The 17,257-nt window shown below is 52.0% G+C and overlaps 1 protein-coding gene across 1 annotated transcript in view; it reads right to left on the reverse strand.

Moving 5' to 3' along the window:
* Positions 1 to 6,342: 6,342 nt before the first annotated feature.
* The window catches only part of KLF13 (KLF transcription factor 13), a 49,001-nt gene continuing 38,086 nt past the window's right edge, over positions 6,343 to 17,257 (reverse strand). Inside the window, exon 2 of the mRNA XM_064296219.1 lies at positions 6,343 to 12,006. Coding sequence (XP_064152289.1) covers positions 11,717 to 12,006 — 290 coding nt within the window. The 3' untranslated portion in view covers positions 6,343 to 11,716. The remainder of the gene's footprint in view (positions 12,007 to 17,257) is intronic.

A 17,257-nucleotide genomic window follows, 5' to 3' on the forward strand; every position in this document is an offset into this window, starting at 1 on the left:
TTTACTGTTAGGTGTTGAGTCGACTCCGACTCATAGCGATCCTATGCACAACAGAACTAACCACTGCCCGGTCCTGCGCCATCCTTACAATCGTCGTTATGCTTGAGCTCGTTGCAGCCACCGTGTCAATCCACCTCGTTGAGGGTCTTCCTCTTTTCCACTGACCCTGTACTTTGACAAGCATGATGTCCTTCTCCAGAGACTGATCTCTCCTGACAACATGTCCAAAGTAATTACATAGCTATAGAGAAAAAGGAGTAGTCCCGGGGTGATGCAAACGGTTAACCAATCGACTACTAAATGAAAGGCTGGCTCGAAGCCACTCAGAGGTGCCTTAGAAGACAGGACTGGCCATCTGTTTCAGAAGGCCACAGCCTTGAAAACCGTATGGAGCGGTTCTACTCCGCATACATGGAGTTGCCATGATTTGGAATCGACTTGAAGGCAACTAGCAACAACATAGAAAGAATATTTATAAAATGTAATTATCCTTTATATACTGTTTTTATAATCTGCCTTTTTCAATTAATTTATATATGTTTATAAGGAGTCCTGGTGGCGCAGTGGCTAAGCACTTGGCTGCTAACCAAAAGGTCGGCAGTTCAAACCTGTCAGCCGATCCATGGGAGAAAGATGGGTCAGTCGGCTTCCGTAAAGATTATAGACTTGGAAACCTTATGGGCAGTTCTACTCTGTCCCATAGGGTCGATATGAGTCAAATCGACTCAATGGCAATGGGTTTGGTTTTTTGATACATATGTATATAAACAATATATCAATTAATAATATATTGGGTAAATAATATTACATGGTTCGTTTAACTAATCCCCTATTCAAGGACTTTATTTTAAACATCTTAGTATTTTTTGCAGATAACTTCCTTTAAAATTTTTTATTGTTTAATACTTGACATATTCACAAGAATAAAGGTAATGGAACTGAGTGCCCCTCCCCAGCCCCGGCACTAGACCATCCATGACACTCCCTGTGTGTCACCCCGACCCCAGCTCCACCCCGGGCCCTCATTGCACTGTTGATTTGGAGTATGTTTTCCCATTATAATCAAGGTCCAGCAAGCTAGCAGCTGGTCTTCCCAGAGTGGATGAGTCATAGAATTCACGAGAGCACAGTTGGGAGGGCTGCAGAAGGCTCTGGAAAGGAGGCCTGCTCTCTGTTCCGCATGCCTGACCTACAGGCCAACAATCAGCCTCCACTGAGCCTCCGGAGCATGGTTAGGGTTAGCTGGAGCAGGAGACAGGCAGAGAGACAAGGCGCGGCTTCCATTCATCAGAGTGAATGTTCCATAAATATTTTCCCCAAACAGTAATTGACAAATGAGCAACCAGAGTTTGATATTCATCATGTATGAAAAAGTGTCACTGGATCCTGTGTTGATAACTCCTCCTGGGAGGGGCACAGGGAAGCCTGTTGATTATGCAAATCTGTGTATATTCATTGTTGATTCCCACCCAGTGCTCCTGGGAACTGATAAATAAGCCACTGCCTTTTGTGATGTTGAGGTGGAAGACATGGTGATGGGGTCAGGTAAGAAGTGAGCCCTGGACTTGGGTCAGGAGGTCAGGAGGTTCAGATCAGAGCCCTGGGAGGAAACTCATGTTCTCTCATTTGTAAATAAAGGTAATGGCTGCCACTTGTGCTCTGGGGATCAAGTCCCCAGAGTAAATTACATACCGCCTAACCTGTCACTCAAGGCACTCTGTTGAGTCCAACCCACCAAAGGCCAGCCCACCCTCTACATGGCTGACCAGGCTACAAGGAGAAAGGTTCAGATGGCCTTCATGATGATGCCTTAGTGGGTCCCCCTGCAAAATACAAATCCCTTCTGGGTATCCCTGGTGGGTAGTGTTTCTGCCTTTGCTTGAATACCTCCAGCAATGAGGTGCTCACTACCTGAAGACCAGCACCAGGTGATGACAAGTTCTTCCTTAGGCAAGCAGATGTAGACTGTGAGGTTCAGCTGGGCTCTGCCCTCTGGGATGGCTCAAGGCCACCCACTCCCTCCACCAGATGCCAGTCCCTCATTGCTCAGAATAGACTCTCTAGCCTGCCCAGGCCCTGGGTTCCCGGAGTCCTGCTGTAGGTCTGGCTGGCAGGGTAAGGTGCAGCCTTCCTCTCCTCCATGTCCGATGCTCTACAATGGTGTGACTCACCTGGAATTAGCACACTTCATTTTGTCAGGGACTTGTGTCCACCTGCTGGCCTGTCCACATCATTTGGAATCCTCCCTCCAATCGATTAACTGCTACCTTCCCACCCACCCGCAGATCACCTGCCGTCCTGAAGGGCACTTCACCCAATGGCCACATATTTGATTTTTTAATACAAGCCACAATAAAAATGCAGAGGGATTGGCTAAGGATAGGGCTGCACAGCTGATTAATATAATTGCTATCAATAAACTGTACACCTATAAGAAGTTGAACTGGTAAAAGTTGTGTGATAGATAGTGTTATGGATTAAGTTGTGTCCTTCCAAAATGTGTATCAACTTTGCTAGTCCCTGATTCCCAGTGTTGTGTGAGTATCCACCATTTTGTCATCTGATGTGATTTTCCTATGTGTTGTAAATCTTACCTCTGTGATGAACAAGAAAGACAGAAGAAGAGCTGACGCCTTTGAATTGTGGTGTTGGTGAAGAGTATTGAATGTACCATGGACTGTCTAAAGAACGAACAAACCTGTCTTGGAAGAAGCACAGCCAGTATTCTCCTTGGAAGCAAAGATAGCGAGACTACGTCTCACATACTTTGGACATGTTATCAGGAGGGATCAGTCCCTGGAGAAGGACATCATGCTTGGTAAAGTAGAGGGTCAGCGAAAAAGAGGAAGACCCTCAATGAGATGGATTGGCTGCAACAATGGGCTCAAGCATAACGATTATGAGCATGGCATAGGACCAGGCAGTGTTTCATTCTGTTGTATGTAGGGTTGTTATGAGTTGGAACTGACTGGACAGCATCTAACAACAACATGATGTTAATGAAGGCAGGATTAGAGGCAGTTATGTTAATAAGGCAGGACTCAATCTACAAAATTAGGCTGTGTCTTAAGTCAATCTCTTTTGAGATATAAAAGAAGCAAGCAGAGAGACAGGGTGACCTCATTACCACCAAGCAAGAAGAGCCAGGAGCATGCATCCTTTGAACCCAAGGTTCCTGCACTGAGAAGCTCGTCAACCGGGAATATTGAGGACAAGAACCTTCCCTGAGAACCAACAAAGACAGAAAGCCTTTCTCTGGAGCTGGCACCCTGAATTTAGATTTCTAGCCTCCTACACTGTGAAAGAATAAATTTTTATTTGTTAAAGCCATCCACTTGTGGTATTTCTGTTATAGCAGCACTAGATAACTAAGACATATTTACAACATCATCATCAACAACAGAGTAGCTGCTGAGGTTGCTTATGTACAGTCAAAAACCTCATGGGACTTGGTTTGGAGGTTTAGGGTCATGGTTTCATGGGACATGCTAGTTAATTGGCCCAATAGTGCCTCTGTTCTACCTCCTAGTTTGATGCATAGTGCCTGGAGTCTTAAAAGCTTTCAAGTGGCCGTACAAGGCACAATTGGTCTCTATTCACTTGGAACAACAGAGGAAAGAAGAGAGTTAAGAATAGAAGAAGGATGTGGAATGTGTGGCCAGTTGCCTCTATGAACAACTGCCTCCTTTGCCATGAGACCAGAAGGACTAGATGGTACCAGCCTACCATTACTGAACATTTTAATCAAGGATTCTCTAGAAGAATCCTGATCAAAAGGGGAAAAATACAGACCAGAATTTTGAATTCTCATGGACTCCAGAAACTACTGACCTTAAAACTTAAACCAAAAATATCCCCTGAAGTCTTCTTAAAACCAAACAATAGTTCAGCTTAACTAGCAAAGAATGTCTGCCTTGAGCATTGTGCTCAAAGAACTATCTATATGGAACCAAAGGGACAACAGCAACTGGAAAGTTTAGATAGGAACCTTACCGGGCAGTGAGTTTATGTTAATGGCGAAGGAACAACTCAGAAAAGAAGGGTGAGAATGGTCACACAACTTGAAGATAGTAATCAACTTCACTGAATTGTACATGTAGACACTGTTGAATTGGTTTATGTTTTGCTATGTATATTCTCAACAACAACAAAATTAAAAAAAAAAAAATGCAGAAAGTCAGGTCCAGGAGAGCGTCCCAAGGGCAGCTGTCCCAGGCTGCCTCCCAGAACACAGAGTCACTGCTCAGCCCAGTGGTCCTCTTGGCTATGGGCCCTCCAACTGCTTTAGAAGAAGCCCCTTTTCTTCACCTTGTCCTCAAGAGTTGCAATGAGAAGGAAACATGCTGTTTATGCCACACACACACCAATACACAATTTAAAACCACTGGAAAAGTCTATGGAAACCCCAGTTGCACAGTGGTTAAGAGCTATGGCTGCTAACCAAAAGGTGGGCAGTTTGAATCCACCAGCTGCTCCTTGGAAACCCTGTGGGGCAGTTCTGCACTGTCCTTTAGGGTCGCTAACAGTTGGAATCAACTCAGCACAGGGTTTGGTTTTTGGTTTGGGAATGCCTGCTGCTTGCTTGAGGGTTTTCTTCCCCCTACAGTCCCAAGGGCCTCTCAAGGCCTCTGGAGATCCTCAGTTCTAAGGGTGGGGTCCATGAATGCCAGCATCACCCTCCCCCGTCCCTCTCCCCTCCAGAGTCTTCTGGGAAGGAAATCCAGCAGGAATTTATAGCCTCAGCCTCAGCAGTGACGTTATAGATGAGTGGCTGCTTTCTTCCCTGTCAGTGTTTTTCAAGCCTCTCAGCACATGCTATTTATGGACGCAGACCCACCCTGTCTTTGCTTCGACCCAGGGGAGTTCCTGAGCAATAGGAAATGGCTCTCAGAAGGCGGAACAGTGGCTGTCCTGGAAAACACTCCAAGGATGGGCTCCAAATGCCTCAGCACCAGCAAGGCTTTTGAGCTTGCCTGCACGCTTCTGTGAACGTTCATTCTGGGTCGGGGTGCGTTCACTTCACTCCCCCAATCTAGGATACAAGTACCATTTTTCAAGGAAATCTCTGAAGAAACCACTTTTGGTCAACTGCAATGCTTTCATTGATTACGACAATGTTAAAAATTTCTTCCTGGGTTTTATTTATCCTACAAACCATAACCAAAAAAAAACTAATTGCCGCAGAGTTGGTCCCGACACGTAGTGATCCTATAGGAGAGAGTAGAACTAACCCATAGAGTTTCCAAGGCTGGAAATCTTCACGGAAGGACTGCCACATCTTTCTCCCAAGCACCTGGTGAGTTCGAACCACTGACCTTCTGGTTATCAGCTGAGCGTTTGAACACTGTGCCACCAGGGCGCCCTAACGCAACAGGTGATTCTAATAGAATCCTGACAAGCTGTCAAGTAGCGCAGGACCCAAGGCCCATCTCATGCCTCGCTTCCCCTGGACAAGCGCAGAGTCCTGCAGGCTAGGGCCCTCACCTACCTCCTGACCCCCTGCTGGGTAGCTGCTCCTCTGCTCCAGACACCCCTGCTCTGGAGGCTCATCCGCCGGCAGCAAGGGTCAGTGCGAGCTGAGGATCATAGGAAACTTAAGTAGACTCTGGTATCAATGGTCTCCCCCACCTCCCCAGGTACAGGGGGCCCCTAAACCCTGTCCCTGCATAGTTCCAGGGTTCCCCCCAGTCAACCATGAAGACTGCAGTGGTTGGCAACAGGGATGTTTCTGGACACTCTGGGTGAGGGGCTTGAGTTTGGCTAATGAAGCACCTGCATGATCCAACCAATTTTCAGACCCTTTGGGGCTACAGAGGCCTCGCAGCCCACAGGGGTGGGTGCGCTGGGGTTGGAACACGGGGGTGGGAGCACTGGGGTTGGAAGACGGGGGTGGGTGCGCGGGGGTTGGAACACTGGGGTGGATGCACTGGGGTTGGAAGAGAAGCCATGGCTATCACCAGGGAGAGGACAAGCAGAGGGGTTTACGGGGGATTTGGGGGCAGGTGCTGTGCCCTGCATGGAAACCTGCCATCCCACCTCCCTCCTCAGTGCTCTCCAAGATGGGCTTGTGAGGCTGGGCTTTCTGGGGGGGGATGAGTTGAGTCAGCATGCACTGAGCTGACACAGCCCAGGACAGACAAGGAAGGGGCAGGTCTGCCCGCAGAGCAGTCCAGGAAAGCGCCCACTCTGAGAGGACATCTCGGTTCACAAACATCCTTCCTAATATCAAGCCTTCACGGCCGAGTTTGTTCATTCCCCCCACCCCGCCTCACTTCTCCAAGGCATGCCCCTCAAGGAAACCAGCTCTGACAAACTAATGAATCATAAATTTTATTTCAAAATGTAAACATCACTAAACATGCATACACGTTAAAACAATAAAATTTACAATTTCGTTAAGTTTTCTTTTTGCATAGGACATCATTACAATATAGAATCTATGCCATACAAAATACATACAAAGTTTCATCCTAGCAAGCCAAGGCCAGATCCTGGGAACTGTACAACTGTAATACTTTGCTGTAGTGATCCGGAAAACATGAAATGTGGCCTTCGGATACGCGGTGTGGTGCTGGGTAAAAAAAAAAGGAAAAAAGTTCCTACAGAAAAGGAAAATGTGCTTGATGGAAATGGTCTTGGACCCTTGGATTTTGCCTTTGTATCTTGGCAAACGATTCCAGAAAAGTTCCCATCGATGGCTTTGGATGGGGGAGGGGTTGTCTGTGCAGGTTGGGGGACTGAGATCCCTCAACGCACCCACAGAGACAAGTTCCGGTCAAGGTCACGGAGGAACTTTGCAACCCCACCCCCCACAATGCATAGTTGCTCAGTAGACACCTCACAGGGGCAGTCCTGCCCTTAGGGTTCTCTGGGGTGGGGCCCAGGGAGAGCCCCTTGCTCTGACCTAGGGAATGGATGCTAGGCTTATGACATGCCAGCCCCCAGCATGGGGTCTGGGAGACGCCCCCTCCTGTCACAGGGCAGCCCGGGGAGGGACCCTCTGGAGTCCGGCTGGCTGTGCTCGGAATGGGGTTTGCTCCGTGTATCTGGTTTCTACACCAGTGTGAGCAGTGGCTGGTCCACACAGCCTCTCGGAAGAGACCCAGGGACAACAGGACCCCCCCCCCCCAAGCCTGAGAGAAAGCTGCTTGCACCCCATCAGGGAACGTGTGACATGCAGGGCAGGGCTGGCTGCTTCCCCATCCTGTTAATTTTTAAATAATAGTAGTAGTTTTAAAGCTCAGTGAGAAGGGGAGAGAGGGGCAGGGCCAGGGGGCCGCACTGCAAAGCCAGTCTGTCAGCGTGGTCAGCAGAAGCCAAGAGTGTGGCCACTTCTCTCCTGGACCCAAAGCCTCCACTGCCTGCCAAATTCAACCATCCAACGGAGGAGGGATGGGCTGGGCTGGTGACCAAGGGAAGCCTAAAGGATGATGCCCGGGCATTTATCAGTAGTAAGCAAGCTGTGGCATAGTGGTTAAGTGCTACGGCTTTTAAACAAAGGGTCAGCAGTTCAAATCCGCCAGGCGCTCCTTGGAAACTGTATGGGGCAGTTCTGCTCTGTCCTATAGGGTTGCTATGAGTCGGAATCGACTCGACGACACTGAGTTTTGGGTAAGCGTGTTGCGCACCCAAATTCTGTAAAAAACTTCTGGCCCTGTCCAGGTCAAGCCTTTGAAACCAGGGGCAATCCTGAACTCAAAAGTGGCCAGCCCACATCTCTGCCTCAGCGTTGGGAAGCACAAGACATGGGGTGACTCACAATGCACAACACGTCAACCCCCTCAAACCTGCTGGCACTTTGACTTTTTCTAAATCAGTGACACCTGTCAGGATTGAGAACTAGCTAGCCTCGTAAACACAGCCAAAACTCGGACAGAGAAACTGGGGGTGCTCTGCTCAGACCCTGCTTCCGTATAGGTGACCCTCTGCCCGGTGGACAGTACAGGGCCTCAGGTGAGCACCGGGCCTGTGCAATGCTCAGCACCTGCTGCTGCAAGCAAGGAGGCTGGGCTCTGTAGACAGCAGGCTGGTGGGAAAAGTCACGAACATTTCACACATGCCATGAGAAGTCACTGCCCTCTCTCTGCACATCCCAGCAGGTGAACTGGGGGCTGTTGAGGCCCACTGCCCCCTCCCCACCTGGACCTGGTCATCCTTTACCAGTCTGTGCTGGTGAGGTCTGGGCCCTAGTGCTGCTGGTGTTGCCCTTGGAAGCTGAACAAAGGAGCTGTGCACCTGCCTGCCAAGGGACACCTGCCAGAAGTGGTCTGGGATAAAGCGGGTAGGGTCCACAGTTCAGGAAGCTGACAGGCAGGAGGTGCAGAAGTGTGGGTCGGACCCCCAGGACCACAGAGCACCCAGCAGGAGAGGCCCACAGGCCCTTGTGGAAAAGGTTGTATCTGGTTTTCCTGTATGGCTATAGGATTCTGTAGGCATTTGGGGTAGCCGAAACCGTTCCCTAATATGGCTGATGCAAAGGGAGGCTCTATTGTTTGGGTCACAAGCTGAACCCTGATGACTACATCCAGGGTCACCTGTAGGCCTTTTCCGGAGGGGAACTCTCACTTTGCTCAAGCAGCCTCTGCTTGGAAAACTCAGCCCCTCGGCCTGCTAGAACTGAAGCCTGTGCCATAGGAACGGTGAGTTTGCCCTGCTGTTCCTCCAGGTGCTGTGGTTACTCTTCCCGCTGAGACCAGCAGGCCTGGCCACAAACCTAACGTGAAAGACCCTGAAATAGGCCTGGGCTGGGAAAGACATTCTCCGGCTCAGAAGGGACTGCGAGCTCTCTCTGGAGGGCCTCCTGCAGAGGCCTGGGCAGGTGTGGCTTCCTCAGGCTCCCCCTGACACAGACCCCCGAGATGGACACATACTGGGAAATTCTCATATTTTTCCACCCTTCAAGTGGGATCAATCTCAGCTCCAGATGATTCCACAAGGTCCAGGCTGAAGCCCCAGGCCGAATGGCCCCAAGGTTCCCAGCGCCAATGCCCTCCAGGTGCCCCAAGTCTGAGGGTACTCTGCCCATCTCCGGCTCATCTCCCGGGTGAGGCCACTGCAGGGGACTGCACCCTCCATTTAATGAGAGCTACTTTGGAATGAAGACGCTCATTTGCCATAAATAGCCCACGCCTGCATTTTTCTGTTTTAAGGCAACTTTACCCTCCCATCTGTCAGACGGACAGCCCTGGGTCACTGAGAGGAGAAATTAAATTAAGTGCTCTCTTTGGAAACAGCAAACGCCCCTTTCCCTAGCCCACCCCACCCCCATGGAAAACAAACCAGCTCTTTATTTCAAGCCAACTGGGTTTCGATCCTTTTCCCTTCCTACACACGGACAGGGGTAAGGGTGAAGCCCTCACAAGGAGCCCCCGCCCTCCTGGGGAGAGGGCCTTGTGACTTCTGTGGGACACCTCCCCCTGCCTTCGGGGACCTGTGGACGGTGATCACACCAAAGGACTTTGGAATAAAATTCCTGAACCTGGAATGTGAATTCCTGAGACATGAGACGCATTCAGAGCGTGGCGCTCCCCGTCTGGCAGGGAGCCAGCTTTGGGAGGGACTGCTGGGGGTCCTTCCGGAGCTCACTTTGAAGAAGCTGGGTGCGAAGATCTCGGTGCCCAAGCATCCAGCACTCTCCTCTGTTGAGGTCTTTCCAGCACATGCCACTCTCTCCCCTGGGCGTGGTGCATGCAGACCTGTCACCCCACTCTGCACTCCACCTCTCCCCCACCTACTCCCTCCCCAAGCAGCAGGAACAATGCCACCACCCAACTCAGTAACTACAGTGCTGCTCTGAGCCACCACCATGTCACAGCCAGTGCCTGCTCACACACGTGACACTCAGGGCAACCTTGCCATACACAGAGGGTGCCATCCACACTGGAGCCAGCCCGAAGCAGCCGCTGGAGGCTGCGGGTCTTGGCTGTGCTTTTGGTCTCTGGGGTCTTCTGTGATACGACTGCCCCATGCTGTGGGTGGGGTGCAGGGAAAGGACAGACACAGCCAAGGCACTCTGGGCCCAAGGGCTCTTCCTCTTCAAAATGAGTACAGGTCTTGGCAAAACATCCCGAGTTTGGCCAGCACCCACTCCCAAACACACACACACTCACACACACTGTCATCGGGGCTTGGACTTAAAGGCCCCCACTTGGGAGGGGAGGTGGGAAGGTGCCTCTGGAAAGCAGTGCTGAGAGGCCTGTGTCCGGTGTTCTGCAGATGGAGGAGCTTTGGGGAACCAATCAGGGCTTCGGTAAACTGTCCTGACCACTCTGTGCTGTCTCGTCTAGTGAGAACCTGCGAGGGGCACTCCAGTCCTAAGCCCCCACAGGCATGGCCTGGAGAAGCAGATGGGAAGGAAGGAAGGTCCAGGGGACAAGTCAGCTAAGTCTGACCTCCGGACTTGTGGCTAAGAGCACTTCCCACCACCTTCCATCTGGTATTTCCTGGAGGAGAACAAGCACTTTCTCAGACGGAGTTTTCCTGACATCGGCTTCACCACTCCAGAAAGGCTCCAGGTCACAAGGTTCCCGTCTCTGGCCACAGACGGTATCCGCAGAATACCAAGCACGTGCGTGTGCTGTCCACACACAGCCCTGTGATGACGTGGCTGACAACCTCAGCCTTGGCTGCAGACAGGGGCCACCACAGCAGAGCCTGCCCAGGGCACCAGAACCAGGAGAGGTGACAACACATCTTTTTAGAAGACCTGAATTCCCAGGCTGTGTTTTTCAGTCACAGAGCATCATAGGAGAGGGAAAGCCCCTTACCTTCTGTGGGGACCACACTCCCGTGCCCTGCGAGTCCTTGACGTCGTGGGGCAGGCACAGCCTGGGCTGCGTCACCTCAGTAGCGGCTGGTGCCCTACAGGACTTGAGTCTCTGCGTCTAGTTCTCCGTGAGGCCGCAGAGAGGGCTCCGAGGAGCGGGGGTCCTGGAGGCAGGAGGGACAGACTCCACAGAGGGTGATGCCGCTGCAGCTCCCCAGGTGAATGTCCCTTTTGCCTGTCATGGTTTAAGGCATCCCTCTGAGGTGTCCTTCCTCAGAAATGGCTGCGTCCTGAGCCCAACTGGGCCTCCAGGGCAGGGTTTGGAGGCTGGGCGAGAAGAGGGGGCGCAGGCTGCCACGCAGAAATCGGCCATGGAAGCACAGACTCTCTGGGATGACTGGGCAGCTGACCTGCAGGTCAGACCCCCAACTCCAGCTGGCACTGGTCTATCTGCTGTCCCCACTGTGTTCCTGAACCCAAGAGAAACCTCCAGAGTGCAAATCTATGTACAGAGTAAGGCGGCAGGAAGGGCGTCGTCACTGACCTATGAAACATGTCCATCCCTGAGAAAGGGGGTCAACACCGCTGAATTTCAACCTCGCGGGTAGTCCATTGTGCAATCTGTGTGTGGTGTTTTTTTTTAATTTTTTGTTGTTTTTCTACAAATTTGACACCTGAGGTGAAGAAAAATTTTTTGTTGTTGTTGACTTTTTGTAAAGTTCTCTTTTATTACAAAAGAAAAAGATAAGGACTCACAAAACGAAGTACGAGCATCTGCTCATGGCTGTAACAGGAGGAAGGTCACTCAGACCTGGGGGGGGCCAAGAGCTCTGGTGGCTTCAAAGTGGGAAGCCCAGCGGGCAGGGCTGTGCTACTCCAGGATCTGAACTTGGAGCCAGGCGACGGGCTCTGCCGAGTGGTGCCACCGGCCAGCCGCCCAGCTGCAGGCGCTCAGGGCGAGCTGGCTGGGCTGATAGTGGGGCTGCTGGCATCTGAGCGGCTGTAGTCGCTGATGGAGCCGGTCCGCGAGCCGCCGCCACGCCTCTGCAGCATGCCTGGGTGGAAGTTGGCGTGGCGCCGCGCGTGCTTTGTCAGGTGGTCACTACGCATGAAGCGCTTCTCGCAGATGGGGCAGCTGAACTTCTTCTCACCCGTGTGCGTGCGGAAGTGCCGGGCCAGCTCGTCTGAGCGCGCAAACTTCTTGTTGCAGTCTTGCCAGCTGCAGGCGAAGGGCCTCTCACCTGTGGGCAGGACAGGAGGGAAGCACTGTCAGTCTTGTGTACTGGACCGGCCCTCTCCCCCTGGGTACCCATCCCCAGGGAAGGCCCCAAGATCCAAAGCCCTCCCCTCAACCTGGCCACCCCGGACCCCAGTGGCACACCTCCCCTCTGTGCCCACCCACCCTCGGCCCAGGGAACTGGCATCTGACACACAAAGGTAAGCAAACCACATCCCAGAGTGTGAAAGGCAGATTTCAGGACACGTCAGAGCCCAAGGCCCCTCACAGCAGGGCCCCCAAGTCCACCGCAAAGCATGCTACCCGACGCGCCTGTGTAGGGCCAGGCTGATTTGCCACGGGGGTGGGGGGTGGGGGGTGGGGTGCAGGCTGTGCTGGGCTCTAAGACTGAGAATCTGCGGAGTCCAGCTGCCCCACGCCGGCCCTGCAGTACCCATGCTCTAGGGCCCATCACCCCTGCAGGGCCAGGCACCAGGGCCAAGAGACCACACTGCCCGCAGAGCGTCCTGCAGGGAGCCCCATGCAGAATTCCCAAACCCCTCCTGCTTGTCCAGTCTCCCCCTCACTGGGAGCCTTTTCTGACCCTTTCCTCAGTCTCTTCATCTGTAAAATGAGGGGTCAGACTGGGTGATTTCCAGGGCCTGAGATTCTATGACCAACACCTCCTGTTAGCCAAGGCTCCTTCTCTTACAGAACTGCCAGCATGGCAAACCCGCAACAGCCAACAAAGCAGGAGGGGTCACCAGGAAAGCAGAGATTGCAACAGGCTGCTGGACACCAGAGCTTGGTGAAAAAGGTGGCTGCTGAGAACACCCCCACGAGGGGCCTGCGCAGGGCATAAGAGGAAGCGGGTCACGACAGGGGTGGGAGGTGAGCGAAGGAAGGTCCGCCACCAGCGGGACCCTACCCCTCCACCCATCCCGTTGCTCAGAGTGACAGGACAGCGTTAACCAACCTAGGTACTCTGAACCACAAAAATGACACCGATCACTTGGTGATCACTCAAGGGGAATACGTGGGGGTTATTCCCCTCAGAACACAGCCCTCTTGGCGTTGCGGGACACCTAGCCTCACATCCACCTTTCTATCTGATCCTCTCCCTCCCTCCATACGGGCCCTCAAGCTGACTACAGTCTTGGGGACTGGCCCACTTATCCCCAGCAGAAGACACTCAGACCAACCCCCCAAAAGAGGCCCATCAACCTCAAATATGTAAACAGACATCCAAGGAAGACCAGCAGCATGAAAGGGGAAGGTCGAGATCAGTCAAATAACTGACCCGAGAGGAAAAAGAGGCATGCCAGGAAACAGAAGACAACGTTAACAAAAAATTTCTGGTTAGTATTCTCAGAGGAATGTGAGACAAAATTTTATGCATAAAGCAAACAGGAGACCATAGAAAGTAAGTGTAGAGAATAAAGAATACTGAAATTGAAAATACAGTTACCCAAACAAAAATTCCATAGAAATGCTGGAAATATACTCAAGGAAATATCCCAGAAAAGTAGAACGAAGAGCAGTTTTAGGAAATATGTGAATGTCACAGTGTTCCGTGTCTCCTAGTAATGCTGAAGCCATGGGTCGTATGTGGTTGTATTTGCTTTTTATCACTTTGATGTTTTTGGGGGAAGCTTGTAGGGGAGACTCAAAATTAGGTAGGCCCCATTGTTTCCTAGGCCTAGTTGACCATTACAAACAGTAGAAGCTAAAATATAAGAGCCACAGGGACTTACTACAGGAGGGTCAACATCTTAACAGAAAAACGGGAGACAGGAAACTATCAAAGAAGAGAACATTATCTGTCAGAGTGAAAAAAATGAAGGAAGGAAGGAAGAAAAAGACAGGAGAATTACATAGAAAATGTTGGCAGTGTTGAGTGAGTAAAGATCCATGTATGATAATTTCTACAATGTCAGAACACTACATAAAAAAGAGAAGGTCCCAAAAATTAACAGAATGGGAAAAACAAATCACAGGCCATCCATACAGAAAAAAGGCTAGGACAGACACCAGGCTTCTCGTAAGTAATCCTGGATACCAGAAGACATCGAAGTTCACCTCTTACATAGCTCAGTCAAAATGACAGAAAACCAAGAAGCCATGGGAGTCAGTAAACAGTGAAGCGAAGTCTCAGGACAACAGCTGGGTAACAAGCCTGGGGGTAACCAGAGCAAACCAGGGCTCAAAGAGGGATAGCTCCAGAAAAAAAGTGAATTCCATGCACCAGAGAATATGATCAGGAGGTTGGTTACACTTCAGGACACAGTGCAGGCACACAATTATTCTTTGGTTAGCAAGGGGGAAAAAAAGGCAATTAGAAACTCCAGGAAAATTATAAGGCATAGAAAAAAATCGTGGTCCAAACTGGAAGCAAACTAAAGTGCCCCATGATTATGAAAGTTCTGAGCCAAGTACCATTTTAGGGGCTTTATACATATTATTTATACATATTATTTAGCCTTCCAACAACCCCACAAAGCAGCAGATGGAGAATGTCCCCAGGCCTTGCTGGTTGGTGCCAGGAGTGAGCCCACCTTGCATTCTAAAGCAACAGGAAGTCACTGGACTAAACACACCTGCAGTTTCCTTTTGGCAGGTATGCGCCATGGAGACAGTAATAGTATGTCAGGACTGCACAGAGAGTGCTCAGTCTAGCTCAAAGATGGTAATAGATCCCAGGAGGAGCTCAGCAGTCCCTAAGCCAGGGACAGGCCTGCTACAGGTCCTAGATAACACCATCCCCCCATTAAAAAAAAAAAATTGTTGCTGTGGAATTGATTCCAACTCATAGAAACCCTATGGGACAGAGGAGAACTGCCCCACAGGGTTTCCACGGAGCACCTGGTGGTTTCCAACATGCTGACCCTTTTGGTTAGCAGCCATAGCTCTTAACCTCTGTGCCCCCAGGGCTAACCCTAGCCGCCCCCATACACATGTCCTTTCCTAAGTCGGGAGGTCAGGTGTGTCTGTGGTGGGAGGTAGGGCAGGGGTCACAGGAACAGGGTCTTGTGAGGTAAGAGGCTGGGGCCAGGCTTTGTGGGGTGCTGGGTGTCCAGGAGGGACTTATTGGGGGAAAGATGAGAAGGGAGGGAAGCCAGAGGGGACAGGAAGTCAGGGCTGTGGGAGGGCCCCAGTTACCGTGGGGGGCTGGGAGGGCCTATGGGCTGGGCTACAGGCAGGAGGAAGTAGGGGTGCCAGGCCATGGGGGTGAGCCAGGGGAGTGCTGCGGGGGGGGCCCTAGCCATTGGGTAAGGGCGCCATGCATGGGACAGGGAGGTGGAGTACCAGGCATGTGAGGCAGGTGGCAGGATCCTGGGCCATGGGGGTGGTCTGGGGCAGTGGGGCAGGCGCAGTGGGGGGTGGGTTACGTAAATATTTCCTAGTGCTGCTGCAAGCCAAGCCAGCAGCATGCCAGCAGCATTGCCTTATCAGGGAACACAGTGTCCCACATGCTGGTGCTCAGGTTGCAAGCCCCGTAGGGATGGTGCCTTCCCTCAAGAGGCTGGGAACCTACCTGCTGGGAGGGGCAGGGGCTCTTCTTCCTGCCAATCCCCCAACCTGCCCCACCTGGCCCTGGGCTCCCTCCTGGCAACAGCACCTGCAAGTGGGCGGGGCTCACAGCTGGCTCAGGCCAGCTCAAACCCTGGGCCGGCAGCTGTGGCCTCTGATCAAAGGGCACACTCCTCATCTCCCACTACCCAGCCTTGGCCAGAACTGCTGGCCCCACGAGGTGAATGGGCCCCTCTTGGCTCTAACAGCACCTCCGCACACCACAATTGGGGTGCCTTTTACCCACCACCCCAGGTCTGCCTGCTTGGGCTCCTCAGCTGGGGCAGCAGGCCCACAGACTCTGGGGAAGCCTAGCTGTGCTTCCTTTATGGGGAGGAGAAGGGGGCAGCGCTGGAGGGAGCTGGTGGGGAGAGGGAAGACGTCTCTGACACCAGGGAGGGAGCCCCTGGAGAGGAAGGTCAGTGGATCCACCAGCGAGCAGAGCTGACCGGGATCCTGAGAGCTCAATGCTGTGCACACAAGGAGTCGATGTGGGGTTGATGGGAGGGCAGGGCTGGTCAGAGGGGGGCACAGCCAAAGGCCGCCCAAGAGAAAACAGTTCCCCTGCCCCCCAGAGATCAGGCTGCCATTCATCAACACACAGCTTTGATCTGTGGCCGCTGGTTTGGGGTGACTTCCAGCTCCCAACCTCAAAGCTACAGGGAGCCTGCTAGCCCTCCTTCCATACGACAGCTCGGTGGAGGGCCAACCACGTGGCCGAGCCCTGCCGTCTCCAAGGGCACCCAGGCAGATGGCTGGGGCAGCAGGAAGACCTGTGCTCTGTGGAGGACTGAATTTTCCTAAATCCTTAGGGTGCCATTCGGCTGGTCTTCTCTTCACTAAACATGCCCATGGTTCAGAAACCCACAAGGAGTGGACACAAAGATGAACCATCTCCCAGAAAGGCTAGGCTAGGCGATCTTACCTACCCACTGCACAGATGAGGAGCAGAGCCAGGGCCCTGGCCCCTGGGAAGCGCTCTCATCCTAGGAACTAATCCTGCAAGAAGTGACCACGATTTCTGCCAAAAGATCACCCCCCACCCCATACACTCCTGCTCCACTCATTTGTTGATGACGTTAGCAGGTTACCACACTCACTGACCTCAGGGGTCTGGTTTTACCTGTTGTCACGGTTACCTACAGAGAGGATTAAACTGAAGAAAGTATACTGTTCACAGGAGATCCCATGGGCTGCAGGGAACCACAAGGCTACGTGTTTAAACCCAGTACCTGGCGCCTGCACACCGAGACTAGCCGCTGCCCAGCCCTGCCCTGCCCGGCTCTGTCCCCGGGAGTCTGGTCGAATGCTGCTCCTTTGGGCACAGGACTGCTGCTATTATCTATCACACATTCCTACCCACGCAGGCACACGCCGCAGCTAGTCTGTGGATCAGAACAGTGGAGCCTGGCCGAGGGTGCAGTTGAGCGTATGAGTCTTCTGCCTGCAAATGTGTGTATGTTTCTCCACATTTCTACAGTGAAATCCCAAATGTATTTTTCTAAACCATTTCTGTTGTTATTTTGCTTTGTTTTGTAACAAGACAACTTGATGCCTGGCTACCATTACTTAACACTCTGATCAGAGAGATTCCATACATGAATCCTGATCAAAAGGGGGAAAATGCAGAACAGAATTTCAAATTCTCATGGACTCCAGATCTCCCAGAGCCAAGGAGGGTGGATGAACCCCTGAAATTACTGCCC

Source organism: Loxodonta africana, chromosome 13 (genome assembly GCF_030014295.1).
Source record: "Loxodonta africana isolate mLoxAfr1 chromosome 13, mLoxAfr1.hap2, whole genome shotgun sequence".
Classification (NCBI taxonomy): Eukaryota; Metazoa; Chordata; class Mammalia; order Proboscidea; family Elephantidae; genus Loxodonta; species Loxodonta africana.